The following is a 15,432-nucleotide window of genomic DNA, read 5'->3' as shown; positions in this document are numbered from 1 at the left end:
AACATAGCCATGTAAGAGTATATTTTATTTCAAAAATACAGATCTTAGATTGCGAAGCAGAGAGCCACAGTATATTTAGAAGTTACAAGCAGAAAATTCACTCACGAGAAAGGAATTTTGAAAGAGAACTTCTAGGTAAGATTAAAAGATCAGAACAGAAGTCGTAAAGTTATAGAAGTATACTATAAACTACTCTATTAAAAGGATATAGTAAATGATATATCAATCAAATCTCAGATCTAGGGGAAAGGAAGATGTAAGTGTAAAGAGGGATTTTACCTATCTTCCTATCTGCGGGTGATATAATTAAAGTAAAAAGATAGTATCTGAAACTTTAGAGGGAGAACTATTATCCTGAACCTCATTTTGACCAATGAAGAGAAATGACTTGCTTATATGTTTGTCTTTCTTTCTTCTTTCTGTCCTTCAAGGGGGCCTTTGGGTACATAGAATTTAGTTGATCATTCTAGCATGCTATTTTCATTGGTATCCATGTTTTTTGTTTTGTTATTTTCCACCTTAAAACCCAGTCATGTTCCCCATAGACATACTCTCTCTTATTTATGTGTCTCCTTCCATATTTCTATTCTTCCTTCAATAAAATAATCATTGACCTTTGACTCCTTTCTCTCTCTCACTCCCTACATTCAATCTATAAGCAAATCATGTCCATCATATCTTCAATATATCCAGATCCTGATCACTTCTTGCAACCTTTACCTCTACCACACTAACCTAAGTCACCCACATTTCTTGCCAGGACTCTTGGAATAGCCTCCTAATTAGTCTTGCTCCCTGCTCCTATTTTTCTCCAAAACAGCCCTCATGAACTTTTTAACATAGTGCTGTCCAATAGAACTTTCTTCAAGGATGGCAGTTTTCTATGTGCTGTTCAGAATAGCAGCCACTAGCCACATGCAACTGATAATGAGCATTTGAAATGTGGCACTGAAATTTTTTTTTTATTTTAATTAATTTAAATGTAAGTAGCTATATGTGAGTAGTGGCTATCTTGTTAGACAGCAGTTTTACAACATAAGTCAGCTCTTAACACTACTCTGGCTCAAACCTTTAATGAATTCTCATCTCATTCAGAATAATAAACCTATATCTTAACAGAGATCCATAAGGTCTACATGTCCTTACCTAATCTTATTGCTAGCTACCTCTCTGATCTCTTGAATTCATTGAGATTGGGGAAAAGGGTGAAGGGAATATCAAAAATGCTTTTCAGACATTAGAACTAGGCTGGTACTGCTTACAGATATAAGTAGACATAAACATATATCTAACAGTATTTATTGAACACCTTCTCTGACGTGAGCACCTTGTGTGCCCCTGAGTAACTTTTATGAGCCTAGAATTATGTTAAGCTCTAGGTTTATTGTAATAAACAAAGCAGTTGTTATCCTTGACCATTTATAGGTTACAACTGAGCAAGAAAGCACACAAATTTTTTTTTAAAAACCAAGTAAACAAACATATATATGCCATTATGAATTGTGGTAAGTAATGCAAAGGCAAAGAACACTTTCCATAAATTGAGTGGGGGAAATAAACTTTGAGTTGTGTTCAGATGAGGCCCTTCTGAAGACCTGAACCTGAGACTTGAAGAATCAGAAATAAGAAGGTTGTCATACAAAGACCACTAAGCCAAGAAGTGTTCTTGGAAGAGGGAACAGCAGGTGTGGTAAGAAAGTAAAGAACTTGGTGTTTTCAAGGACCTGAAAGGCCATGTTGCTGAAACAGAGTGAGTGATAGCAAGGGCTACAGGAAGATGAGTTCAGAGAGATAGGCAGGGGTCATACCATTCTTTTAAGAAATTTGTTCATGAAGGGGCAGAGCAAAAGCAATAATTGGAAGAGATTTGGGGTAACAAAAGTTGTTGTGGGGTTTTTTTGGTTTTGGTTTAGGGGGTTGTTTTTGGTTGGTTTTTTTTTCTGTTTTGTTCTGTTTAAATGTAAGTGGGAAAAAATTCATTAAAAAGGGAATGGATGAAGAGGTAGCAGCAGTTTCTAACTATATGGCATTGGTCAGATTACTAAATGCCTTAGGAAAATTCTTAAACCACTCACTACCTCTGTTACCTATCTATGAAATTGGTCTAAAAGTAATACTCTTTGAACACTGCTTAATACATAGGAAATACCAAATAAATGTTAGGGGATAGTCAGAGTATTTTCTGGAAAAGGCAGGAGGTGCCTCAGAGCAGGTGTGGAAGGACTGACCTTGAAGATATAATAACATTTCCTCCACTGGAGGGAAGGAGGGAAAGGAAGCATAAGAGAACAGTGTAGATGCAAACAAATAGGTTTATACAGTTGTAGGCAGAGTCTTGAGTAACACTGAAAATATGGATGTCTTCTCTTTACTTAGTGAATAATAGGCAGGATCATCCACTAAGGAATAGTTGCTTACCTCTTAGGAGTTTGGGTTAAATGGGGAAGGTTTGAAATGGTTGTTTCACAGACTGGAAGAATACGCGGACTGGAGAAGTAACAAATATTTATGGGGGTACCAGTCTGTCAGGTTGTGTGACTTTCTTGCATCTGTGCTGATTCCTGGGTGCAAACAGGATTGAAGTTTTGCCAGGTGCCATCAGCAGGAGGACAAAGAGCAGAGAAGTATTAAAAGGTGAACAAAATGATGGACCCCGTACTCTAGGCTAAAGAAAATGAATTGATAACAGATACGGGAGGAGAAAAAGAAAGGGTAGTAGACTGGCAGTGGACTAATCTTAATAGTGAGGGTAAATGAACAAAGCAAGTTACCAAGATTAGAAGTGTTGATTGAGAATAAGATGTTTGAATTAGGACTGTAAACCAGGTACAACATCTTCAGCTGATAGAGGGAAATGTCCAGAAGCTTGATAACGGCAGCAGCTTAAAAAGAGAATGATTGGGGTTAGCTAAATATTTTTTTTTTAAGGAATGGAGTTTTTTGTGTGTTTTGTTTTACTAGAAAGTAGGCGAGGAGGAGTGGTTTGAAAATGACACTGGAGAACAAAGAGGATGCCAACCAAATCTCCCAAATATTGAGGAAAGGAGTCTAAGCTGCAACTTTACTTAGTTAGTCTCAAGTGCCCACCACCCTCCAAAGGAAATCCAGTTATCCTTTGGAGGGTTGTGGGCACTGTAGCTTTTATTAAGATCTAAGGCTGATGGTAGCTGTGGAGACTGCAGCAGTGGCTGTAGTGGAGTGGTTGTGCAGCAGCTTTTTCTGCATGAGAGACCTGGGGTGGTTACTGAGTTTAGCATCTAAGATAAAATAGAGCGAAAAAGCAGATTATAGTAATAGGACACAGAGTACAATCCTGTTTACATAGAATTTTAAATAGCTTTTCCCAAATTCTTTTCTAACACAAATTCAGTAGATGTTAATTTAGTTTCTTAAATATACTTAGTGATATTTGGTCAAATAAACCCATGAACGACTAAGCTAAATCTTCTTATACTGTGAAACTCAGTATATAGCAGTGTTGAAAAGGCTATGAGAGAAATGCCAAAATTAAACAAATAAGTAGTTATAATAACCCAGTTTATATTTGTTTATTGGTGAAATACTCTTTTCGGAATCAAAAACATTTTTATCAGCATACTTCTTAACATCCCACAGTATTTTTTCTCAGTAAGAGAAGGAAGGATTGACATAGAGAGATGTCTGAAAGAATGTTCATCAAACTGTTAACAATGTTCAACTTTGGGTGGTGGATTTTTTTTTTCTATTCCTTGTATGTTTTGTATATTTGGGTTTTTAATTTATTTATTTATTTATTTATTTATGGCTGCATTAGGTCTTCATCACTGCGCACAGGGGCTACTCTTTGTTGCAGTGTGTGGGCTTCTCATTGCGGTGGCTTCTCTTGTTGCAGAGCACAGGCTCTAGGCACACCAGCTTCAATAGTTGTGGCAGGCGGGCTCAGTAGTTGTGGCTTGTGGGCTCTAGAGCACAGGCTCAATAGTTGTGGCGCACGGGCTTAGTTGTTCCACGGCATGTGGGATCTTCCCGGACCAGGGCTCGAACCCATGTCCTCTGCATTGGCAGGTGGATTCTTAAACACTGCACCACCAGAGAAGTCCTGTTTTGTATATTTGAATTTTTATAATGAACAAACGTCATTTTTATAATGGAGAGAGATTTCAAATAAGTGTGGAAAGTATAATCATTTGAGGATAATATGGTGAAATCTTTATCTTATATGTCACATCAAACTATATTTCCGAAGAGTTAAAGATTTAAATACAATAAATTAAAATTATAAAAGTAATAGAGGAAAATTAAAGTGACTGTCTTAAACTCTTGGAGAAGGGAAATAACAGTGAGTATATCTAGTGGTTCTCCACTTGAAGGAATCAGAACTCTTTGGAGAAATGTTTGATTCAAAGGAAAGAAAAAGATAAACTTGTAACATCATTTTATGCTTAGAAATGCTTAAAGAATGATGAGGGTATGTCAAAAGGATACAGAAGCCAGCTCAAAAGAACTCCCACTGGCTAAAGAAGAGGCAATTTGAGCATCAAAATATATAAATATAGTAATGGATTGTAACCCATTTAATAAAACAGGAAGCCACGAATACTTACAGGCACAAATAAATGAATGAATGAGTAAGTTATTAAGGAACAAGATACTTACATAGCCTCAAAGTACCTCCCCACAAAATATTGACTACTGCAAAGGGAAAAATACAATTTTATGGTGGAGAAGCCTGGCAGACATCACCTTAATCAAATTAACATCACCAGTAATGGGGCAAATTGAAATTATGTATCACCTGATAGCATGCAATGAGAAGAACTCAGCAACACTTCTGCGATATTCCTACCAACTACTCATAATTTAAATCTAATCATAAGGAAACCTCAGACAAACCCAAATTGGGAATATTGTACCAAATAGCTGGCCTGTAATCCTCAAAAGTGTCAAGACCATAAAAGTCAAGAAAAATCTAAGGAATTTCCAGATTGAAGGAGACTGAAGAGACAACTTGGGTGCAACATATCATTCTGAATTCAGTCCTTTTGCAATAAAGAATGATACTAGGACAGGTGACAAAACTTGAATGGGGTCTGAAGATTTTATGGTAGGATCAGTTTCCTAATTATATCAATATCCTAAGTCAGGTGGTTAGATTATCATTATGTAGGGGAAAGTTCTTGGACATTCTAGGACTCATACTCTAAATTATTAAGAAGTGATGGGTCATCATGTCAGCAACTTATTCTCTAGTGAAACAGAGAAAAAAGATTTTTCGATATGTGCAACTTTTCTATAAATTTGAGACTTTCAAAATTTTAAAAAATACAAATGTGTGTATATATGTGTATGTGTATGTATATACATATACATATTTAGTAAATTAAGACCATTTTTAAATTAGTAAAAACAAGTTGAGTGCCCTAATGCAAAATGGGCAAAAGATATCAACATGCTGTTCTCAAAAGAAGATATAGAAATAGCTAATAAAGCAAACTAATAATCAAAGAAGTGTAAACGAAAACCAGAGATACCATTTTTCATCTGTCAGATATTTGAAATGATAATGCCTTGTGTTAAAGATAGTGTGAAGAAACACATGTCACTCTTGTTAATTGTACAAGTGTACATCGTTAACAATTCTAGGAAAGTATATCAAAAGTGAGAATGTACATTATCATTTTTGCCATCATACCACTTATAGGAATCAGTAAAATTATTTCTCCTTTGGGAAAAAAATATAACTACTTGAGCAAATATTTTCAATCTGGACAGTCAGCTCTCTTTTCCCTATCCCATTCTTTACTTTGAGAAAAACCCATTGGGAGTTCAATTCCTCCTTAAATAGATGCCCACACATGAACCGTGGCCATATTCCTTTTGCCTTCCACATTACTTAGCTCACTCCTGAAAGTGTTTTAAAAGACTTAATAAGTGAAAACACTAATTCAAAGAGATACATGCACCCCAATCTTCATAGCAGGATTATTTACAGTAGCCAAGGTATGAAAGCAACCTAAGCATCCATTAACAGATGAATGGATAAAGAAGATATGATATACATATACAATGGAATATTAGTCAGTCATTAAAAAAAGAATGAAATTTTGCCATTTGCAGCATCACGTATGGAGCTGGAGAGTATTATGCTTAGTGAAATAAGTCAGAGAAAGACAAATATATGTTATCACTTATGCATGGAATCTAAAAAATAAAACAAATGAATGAATATAACAAAACAGCAAGAGACTCACAGATATAGAGAACAAACTAGTGGTTACTAGTCAGGAGAGGGAAGGGTGGAGGAGCAGGATAGGGATAGGGGATTAAGAAGTACAAACTACTACGTGTAAAATAAATAAGCTATGCGGGAGCCCCTATGCGAGCATTTGACTTTACTGAGACCTCTGTACCATTGCCTATCATCTATCACCTGCCTTGATACACTCTTTCAACTAATTAACCATCTTGATCCATGGTCAGTTTTTTTATCTTCACTTCGATGTCCTTCTCTGGCTTTGTCTCACTTGCTCAGCAAAACTACTATTCTGGTTAAATGGGACTCTGAGTGAAAAGACAGAAAGTGGTGGTTGTGGGGAGGGAGTGTGTGAATTGAGATTATACAAGGGTAGCAGTTATTGATGATGACAAGATCTAAGGTATGACCATGGGAATGAGCATTGTAGGTAGAATGGAGACAAGATCATTGGAAGAGAAGAGGTCAAGAAACTGAAAGGCCAGGGTGTTTGAAAGATGAGTAATGACCCAGAGTTGGAGAGATGACAGCAATAATGATGGATAGTAGGAGACAAAATTTAGTGACTTTTTTATATCAATAATTAAAGGAAATTAGAGTAATTGAACTGAATTATTTTTCATGAAAGATCATAACCACTGTCAACAGTGTCCCTGTCAGACAGTGGATTGTTTCATGGATGTATGCAATTCTTCCATCTTCATGATCTTAGTACTTTCCCAGCTGTGTTCCAGAGGTTTGTGCTGGTCATAGTCCTCCTTTGTGCCCCTAATGTTACATCTCTGTATATTCTTCTCTTAGTTGAGTATCCATAGCGAAGAGAATCAAATTCTGCGTTGTCAGGCAAAAAGCATCAGAAAAGAAAAATCAATAAATGACATCATTCAGTGTAATAATAATGGAATTTTTAACTTGAAAATTACTTGTGAATAGACTTCACAGTCTTTGTAGTCACATGCAAATTATATGCTAATATAACTTTAGCTCAGCAAAATGTTTTACAGTTAGTTGAAACATTTGATATTGTGCCTACTGCCTTATAAGTATGTCTCACTCTTTGTCATAGATGAATACCTGAAATATATGTGTAAATAGATTTTTAGTAATACAAATCATATTTTCTCAGTGATTTGCATAATGTCAAAAATCCTTCATTTTTAAATTAATCATAATTGGTAGTGATAACAGTTTCTCTTCCTAACAAGTAGTTAAATCAATACTTAAATGCACCAGAAATTCTTATTTTTAAAAACCCAGTAATGAATCATTTTAATGAGAAAACTCATTCTTAAAAGAAAAGAAAAATCATCCTTGAATCATATAATTTTAAGTTTACAGGTGAGAAAATTTTGAAGCCCAGAACAGAAAAAGTAAAGAATTTGCCTCACATCACACATTTTGCTACAGTTGTTGGAACAGATAGAACCAGAACTGAGATCTTAAGCATACTTTCCACTGTGCTATACTGGTATCTAGTTTGTATACTTGTAAATTTATGCTTTTCAATATTGAATTTTCTTAATAAACCATACACCAAGTTAATACTAATGAGGCCTATTGGTGAAGTTCTCACCAGTGCAACTAAAAGAGAAATACCTCCTTAAGACTATACACCTGAATACTTTGACTTTATTGAATGGAGCCATGTTCAAACCTCATCTGAGTGACATGAGTGTATTTGAACCCACAGGCTTTTCATTGAATATGGATCTCATTGTGGATCTCACTCTAGTTTAACCAAAAGAACTTAACTCAAAGTTTTAGAAAACTTGAATTTTAAGTGCCACTTCTGTTACTTAATTGTTGTATAGCCATGGCCAAATCACTTGCCCCTGATGGGTCTTAATTTTCTCAACCATAAAATGAAGATAATGGCTATACTTACCTCACAAAGTTACCATAATGGTCAAATGTTGTGACAGTGATGCAAAAGATTTTGAGTATTTATTATGTGCCAGACGCTTTGCCAGTTGATATAATTACAATCGGAAACAAATCCAGAGCTTATTTTCTATGAGTTAAGTTTTCACTTATCAACTAGTTAATTTCACATATACTAATTTCATTTTTTTAATTTATTTTTTCACAAATGAAATCTTGTCTCCTGTTACCTAAGTTTTTTTGTTGTTGTTATTACATTTATTCTTTGATCACATTGATACTTTTATAAGTATTCCTTTGTTCACTGAGAAACTGCAAGGTAATTATCTGTTATTCATTATCTACTTGATTTCTTTTCTAGGTATACATCTGATTCTTTTTCTTATAGTAATGTTTTTTATCTTTCTTAATGAGACTGAATGACAGAATTACCTTTCACAGGAAAACCAATGCCATTTGTTGATGTAAATTAAAAGTCTCTGATGCAGATATCCATTAGACCTCTTACTGAAAATCAGGGGAGGAGGGATATTGATAGGCATGAAAGTCTCATTTTTTCTGTCAACTTTTTAAAACATCTTAAACTTGGTCATCAGAATATAGGTTTACATTGGGTGATTGAATCCCTTTTATCCATATTTGTATATTAATATAACGGAATTCATTCCTGTCAAATAACATGGTAATATAATAGCAGATACATGAATAATAATGCACAATAATAATGCACATGGTCAATTTTATTTTTTTAACTAAAGAGGGTTTTAACTGCTTAATATTTTAAAGGTAAAAATAAAAATTCTAATAATTTTTTATATTCTTTGTACTGTTATAGTTTAAATGATATTTTAGAATTTCAAGATAGATAATTTTACTATGAAAGTTATTGAAAATTATGAAAATCAGGCAAAATAAAATATGTGATTTGAAATGTGCTGCCTTTGAGATATGTTGTAAACACTATGATAACCTAACCTTTGTGAAATGTTTGGAAACATTAATAAGGAAGCCAGAGTCATATTTGTAACTGGGTTTCCTTCTTGACAACTCCTGTTTTATGAGTTACTAGACTACTGAACAAACAAAAAGGCAACATCCTCAAAATTAAAGGGGTTTAATAAAAAAAAAAATTTAGGTGACAAGATATTTATTTTCAGCAAAAAAAAATATTACTATAAATATTGTTGACAAGGAAATTTATCTCATGGAGATTAACAATACTTAGTATTTTAATATTAATACCATATAAACTAGTTCCGTTTTAAAAGTTCTAATCCCATGTATCCAAAAATGAATATTCTCAGTATACATATTGATTTTTTTTCCTATTTATTTTGTCATCCAAGTGTTCATTTTCCTAGAAATCTAACTAGATCGGAAAATTTACTTTATTATAAAGTTCTAATCACTGTTAGTGATTGGGTTGTTTATGTCAATATGAAATAAGGAAAGAGACTAAGACATATTTTGCTTTATGTCTTGTTTTTGTTCTCATATCAAGAGAACAACTGCCCCCAAACCATTGAAGAGAATCTTAGACCTACTATAGTTATCTTAACGGGCTGTGAAAAGATGAAATGGATAAATGGTGGCAACTAAAAAACTAAGAAGTAACTTATGTATGTGGTATTTAGTAGTATGCCTTTAGATAGCAAATTTACTACCAAATACTTAAGGCAGATTTTATTAGCGAACAATTGGGGGGCAGAGGGAAAAATGCTTAAGAAACTTTTTGAACATATGAAATAATAATGGTCTTAGGTAGATTCATTATTGGTAGATTAGGAAACACTGGATATGTTTTTGATCCACCCTCCTTTAACCCATATGACATTTGTCAAATGGTTGGCTGGAATTCATTTCATAATCTGGGACCTTGGAGCAGATTTTAGCCCCTGTGCAAAGCTAACTGACCCAGATAGGGATTGAATCTGCTGTGTTCAAACAGCAACGCTGTGTTCTATAAGTTGAGCTAGCCAGGACAAATACGTGTTAAGATGTGAAATAGTCACATCGTTGTCCTTACAGAATATCATTGTTTATAGACACATTTCCTCACAAAAGTAGAAAAATGTGGTCATGAAATCCATTGTATTTTTATTGAAAATGGAGAAATAAGTATATGAGAAATAACTGTATTGCCAAATCCTTCAGTTGGAGTAATGCTTGTTTTGCACAGAACACCTTTTTTTTTTTTTTTTTTTGCCGTACGCGGGCCTCTCACTGTTGTTGCCTCTCCGGTTGTGAAGTACTGGCTCCGGACGCGCAGGCTCAGCGGCCATGGCTCACGGGTCCAGCTGCTCCACGGCATGTGGGATCTTCCCGGACCAGGGCACGAACCCGCGTCCCCTGCAGCGGCAGGCGGACTCTCAACCACTGCGCCACCAGGGAAGCCCCCGGGAAGTCCGGGAAGCCCCGGAAGCCCCCAGAACACCATTCTTTTCTCTTGGTTTTCTTTTTTTGTTGCTGTTAGAGAGGTACTTTTTTTTTTTTTTGCGGTATGTGGGCCTCTCATTGTTGTGGCCTCTCCCGTTGCGAAGCACAGGCTCCGGACGCGCAGGCTCAGCAGCCATGGCTCACAGGCCCAGCCGCTCCGCGGCATGTGGGATCTTCCCAGACCGGGGCACGAACCCGTGTTCCCTGCATCGGCAGGCGGACTCTCAACCAATGCGCCACCAGGGAAGCCCTAGAGAGGTACTTTTTTGGGCTGGGTGCGACTGTTCTATAAAATGTTTACAGAGATGTGCATATATTTTTTGCTGAACCACTTGCCGTTGATTTGCACACATTAATTTAAGCAGTTTGCTACATTTCCTAACTTACATTCTTTAATGTTACCCGAATGCTTCAAATTATATTTCCTTTTTTCTTTATGGCGGGCACTTCTGCCTATATGATCACTTTACTTAGGATCACAGTAAAGCAAATACTTTTGTACTTTTTTCTTTTTTATAAATTTATTTATTTTTGGCTGCGTTGGGTCTTCATTGCTGCACTTGGGCACTCTCTAGTCGCGGCGAGCAAGGGTTACTCTTCGTTGCCATGTGCAGGCTTCTCATTGTGGTGGCTTCTCTTGTTGCAGAGCCTGGGCTCTAGGCGCGCAGGCTTCAAGAGTTGTGGCAGGGGCTTCCCTGGTGGCGCAGTGGTTGAGAGTACGCCTGCCGATGCAGGGGACGCGGGTTCATGCCCCGGTCCGGGAAGATCCCACATGCCGCGGAGCGGCTGGGCCCGTAAGCCATGGCCGCTGAGCCTGCGCGTCCGGAGCCTGTGCTCCGCAACGGGAGAGGCCACAACAGTGAGAGGCCCGCGTACCGCAAAAAAAAAAGAGTTGTGGCACGAGGGCTCATTTGCGTCTCGCGGGCTCTAGAGTGCAGTCTCAGTAGTTGTGGCGCACAGGCTTAGTTGCTCTGCAACATGTGGGATCTTCCCGGACCAGGGCTCAAACCTGTGTCCCCTGCATTGACAGGCAGATTCTTAACCATTACGCCACCAGGGAAGTCCCGATACTTTTGTATTTTTAAAATCCCCCGCAGCTTTTACAGTATTAGGCACTTCAATTTCGATGAAATTGCAATATTCCAGAATTTCATTATCATGACATTTAATGTTCAGATATAGCACACAGGTTGTCCATTATGAAGAATCTTAAATTCAGTTAATGTTAAAGCAGATTTTCTTCACTCTTACTAAATTTTTGTTATGTTTCATAGCACTTGTAAAATATTTTGAAATAGTAACATTAATGCTAATATTCATGTGGGAAACAGTTTATCTCCTTAAATTCATGCATTTGTCTTATTGTCTTTTTTTTACAGACAGAAGTGGAGCTTATATTCACTTGTCTTCATTTTTCTTAAAAAGTTGTTTTTGAAGTAATATTATTATTAACGATTTGTTCTAAGAATATTAAAACTTTGATGGAAGATGAGCTCAGGTGATCAGGACATTGATTCAGGTGTATTTGGCATAGCAGTTCATTAACTATGTGTTAATTATCTATGATTACTTCTGAAAAGCTATAGTGGCTTCATCTTTTAGGTTGCTTCATTAAATCATTAATTTTCTTGGAGGTAACTAAGCCTGACATAATTAAGTCATCTCAGTCTCCACAGATTTTTATCTTCCCATGATGTCAAGAACATTGAGCTAGTTACTATAGGGCGTTGCAACTTATTCCATGGATGTATTGACTTTTTATTTTAGAATGCCTTATACTATTTTGTCTTATATTTAAGTATAGTCTCATAAATGTATATCTTTTAATTATTTATTTAAAGTTTTAGCTTACAGTTTGCATTTCCTGTGTAATAAGCCCATTTATGCATTTGAACCACTTCTTATCAACAGTTCTTTGAACCATGGCTACATAAAGCTGCTGCAGTTTATCCAGAACATCATTTATGAGGAAGGATTTGACGGATCCAATCCCCAGGTATTGAGTACCTTCAAAGCCTTTTTATAATCATGTATGTAATGCTGTTTTTAAACTCTCTAGGGGTAGACCCAGTAGGTCTTACGATAATCAACAGCGAACAAGCTGTTTCTAAGCACAGAGGATGTAAATAAGCAGAGCACGGGCAGCCTTAGTTTGACTGTAAATGTGTATTTAGAATTTTAGCTTAGTTCTCAGTGGATGCACATAAGATGTTCACATACATTGTCCACATTAATTATTTTTAAATATGTATTTGTAGTACCTGGAGTTAATAAATACCAGTTTGAAAATTACTGTTAAATCTGCAAGACTTGTACTTTTCTATTGAAATTTTTTATATTTCTGTCATTTAGGCCTTAGTGTTAAATTATCTTATGAGTAAGAATTAATTATTTCAAGATTTTATTTATTATATTATGCTTTGAGTTGTCTCATTGAATAAAAGATGCATTTTTATTTGCTACATTAAAACATTTTATAAGTTAACTATTTCTCTGTAGCTCTATTTTTAAAAACTTCCTCTGGATTCCTACTATTAAAAATGTTCCGGTTAGTTTAACTTAAACAAAATGAGGGAAATTTTATTTCTAGATATCATGCCTTTCACAATTCTTCCTCAGTGATTTTAATTGCTATTACTGCTAAAAGTTTTGCATTTCATTTATATTATTTTAGCAGAATTATTTCCAGAGCACCATTATTTTTATTGAGGAAGACAAAAAAGCCAAAAGTCTTATTTTCAGCATTATCAACTACATTTCCTCTTAACTTATATTATAGATTTTTAAATATTCTGATAAGCTTTATTGCTATATTTAACACTTTGTCCATGGCAAACTAAATACTTTTAAAATTTGTTTTAATTATCAGTTTAATAGCAGGTTGAAAATACTTATGTGTGTATGGCAAAGCACAGACATGCATTTATAGATGGTTTTTCATGTATGTTACAGTTTTTGTGATGGCCCTTGGTATTTAGTACAGTTTTATTTTGCTCATTGTTGTTCCATTTTTGGTCCTAGCTAAGATTTCTAGGCACCATGTCTTCTCTTTGGTGGCAGTGCCCGTCTGGAGAGGTAATTGGTCCCTGACAGACACCTCTCCCCACTTGCTCTGGTAACTATGGAAACAGGCATGTCATAACAGTTCCTGTGGTACAGTGTGCAGAGCTGCTGCTCTTGTAGAATGATGACACATCTTCTAAGAGCAAGAAATTTTATAGAATGCAAAAAAGCAAAGGCAGTAACAAAGAGATACCCTTATACTTACATATATGGATATGTATACACACACACACACATCCGAAGAACCCTTAAAAAGCTATTATTGGAATAGAATGAAAGGTTTGTTTTCTTACTTGTTTATTTGACTATGAATCAACACTGTTTTTAGTAAACAATATTTTATTTCATGAACATTGATAGACAACAAACTGGTTTGGGTCTCTGAACCAGAGGTTCTATAACTTTTGACCTTCATAAAGATTAAACAGGGCTGAGCCAGACATTTTTATAGTGAGTACCAGGAATGCTAAAAACAAATTTTTAATTAAATTAAATATACCAATAAGTTATTATAAATATATATTTCCAATTTTATTAGAACTAAAATATAGTTAATGAATTTCCATATTTTAAATTATGGATTGCATCATTTGCTAAATTACCTAGTCTATAAATCTGCCTCAGAAACTTTAGATTACTTCCAGAAGCCACAGAAATGCATCTATCAGGCACTACTTCAAAAAATATTCCCGAGTCAAAATAATATTCTGACACTGAAATAAATCCTACTTTTTAAAAGGATATTTTCATCTTACTTTCTCTATCACTACATTTTGAAATAAACTAAACTAGTTGGAGGCAACAAATAGAAATAGACTCTAAGGAACAGAATATTATATACTACCATATAATTAATAACAGTAGTAAGTAAAGTATTGTAGCTCATCCGTAAAGATACTTGGAGTGGAAACATTTACAAATCACTGTCATAATTTTATTTTTAATTTTTGATTTTCAGATATCTAAGAAATAATACAATAAATGAAATTTAAACATTGATTTTACTTAGGGTACCAGATTAAATATTTTAGATCTTCTCATAGGAATAAATTTATTTATTGTTCAGCTGTCGGCAAACATTTATTTTTTTAATTTTATTACGCCTTACAGTATGCCCCATTATTATATGGTGTAGCAAGGAATTATATGTCCAAACAACACAGGAAATTTGTAACTCAGCCTTTGTTTTTACAATACTGTCATATTTTTTAAAATATAAATGTGTTCCTGGGTTGAAGTATTATGCTCAATTATGTTCTAATGTGCTGTGTACATACTTTACTTAAATATCTTATCACTCATTCATTCTCTGGCTTAATATTTTCATTCTTTCTATATGTGTATATCAGTGTAACTGTCAAAGTCACTAAATTGTGGTTCTCCTGATTCTGCACCTGACAGCATTTTTGTTAAAAACTTGTGTAAACTTTTTGATACAGCAGTAGTAGGTAATGGTGACTGTGGGTTAAAATACAGCTGACCTTTAGTTTCTGAAATGTTGACAGGGTAAACAATATGAGGCTGCTCTCCTGTTACCATCAGATTTCATTCTAATATCTAGATTTGGGGCGGGGGGGGGAATTTTCTCTCTTTTTTTTCCAGGTTGCTCTTTCTGTTAGGAATCTAACTTAAGCTACAGTTCATAAGATAACAAGTTTAAGGATGAGAAAAATGAACCTTAATCTTGCCATTTTGTTTAAATTCTGAGTTTCTAAGTAATACATAAAAATGAATAACCTACCATATTTCACAGATATAGGAACTCATTGGAAATTTATTTATACTTCTAACATATACCATGGTACATAATATTACTTCAT

At 35.0% G+C, this 15,432-nt stretch overlaps 1 protein-coding gene across 2 annotated transcripts in view; it reads left to right on the top strand.

Annotated features, from left to right (window-relative positions):
- ELP4 (elongator acetyltransferase complex subunit 4) overlaps positions 1–15,432 on the top strand; it is a 239,823-nt gene that overhangs the window by 63,769 nt on the left and 160,622 nt on the right. For both annotated transcript variants that reach the window (XM_082627310.1, XM_082627311.1), the window contains exon 6: positions 12,461–12,545. In XM_082627310.1, the coding sequence (XP_082483436.1) occupies positions 12,461–12,545 (85 nt within the window). The remainder of the gene's footprint in view (positions 1–12,460; positions 12,546–15,432) is intronic.

The sequence above is a fragment of the Mesoplodon mirus genome (assembly GCF_964341445.2).
Source record: "Mesoplodon mirus genome assembly, chromosome: 7".
Lineage (NCBI taxonomy): Eukaryota > Metazoa > Chordata > Mammalia > Artiodactyla > Ziphiidae > Mesoplodon > Mesoplodon mirus.
The sequence above is the reverse complement of the archived record's forward strand: the minus strand, read 5'-3'. Positions and strand labels throughout refer to the sequence as shown.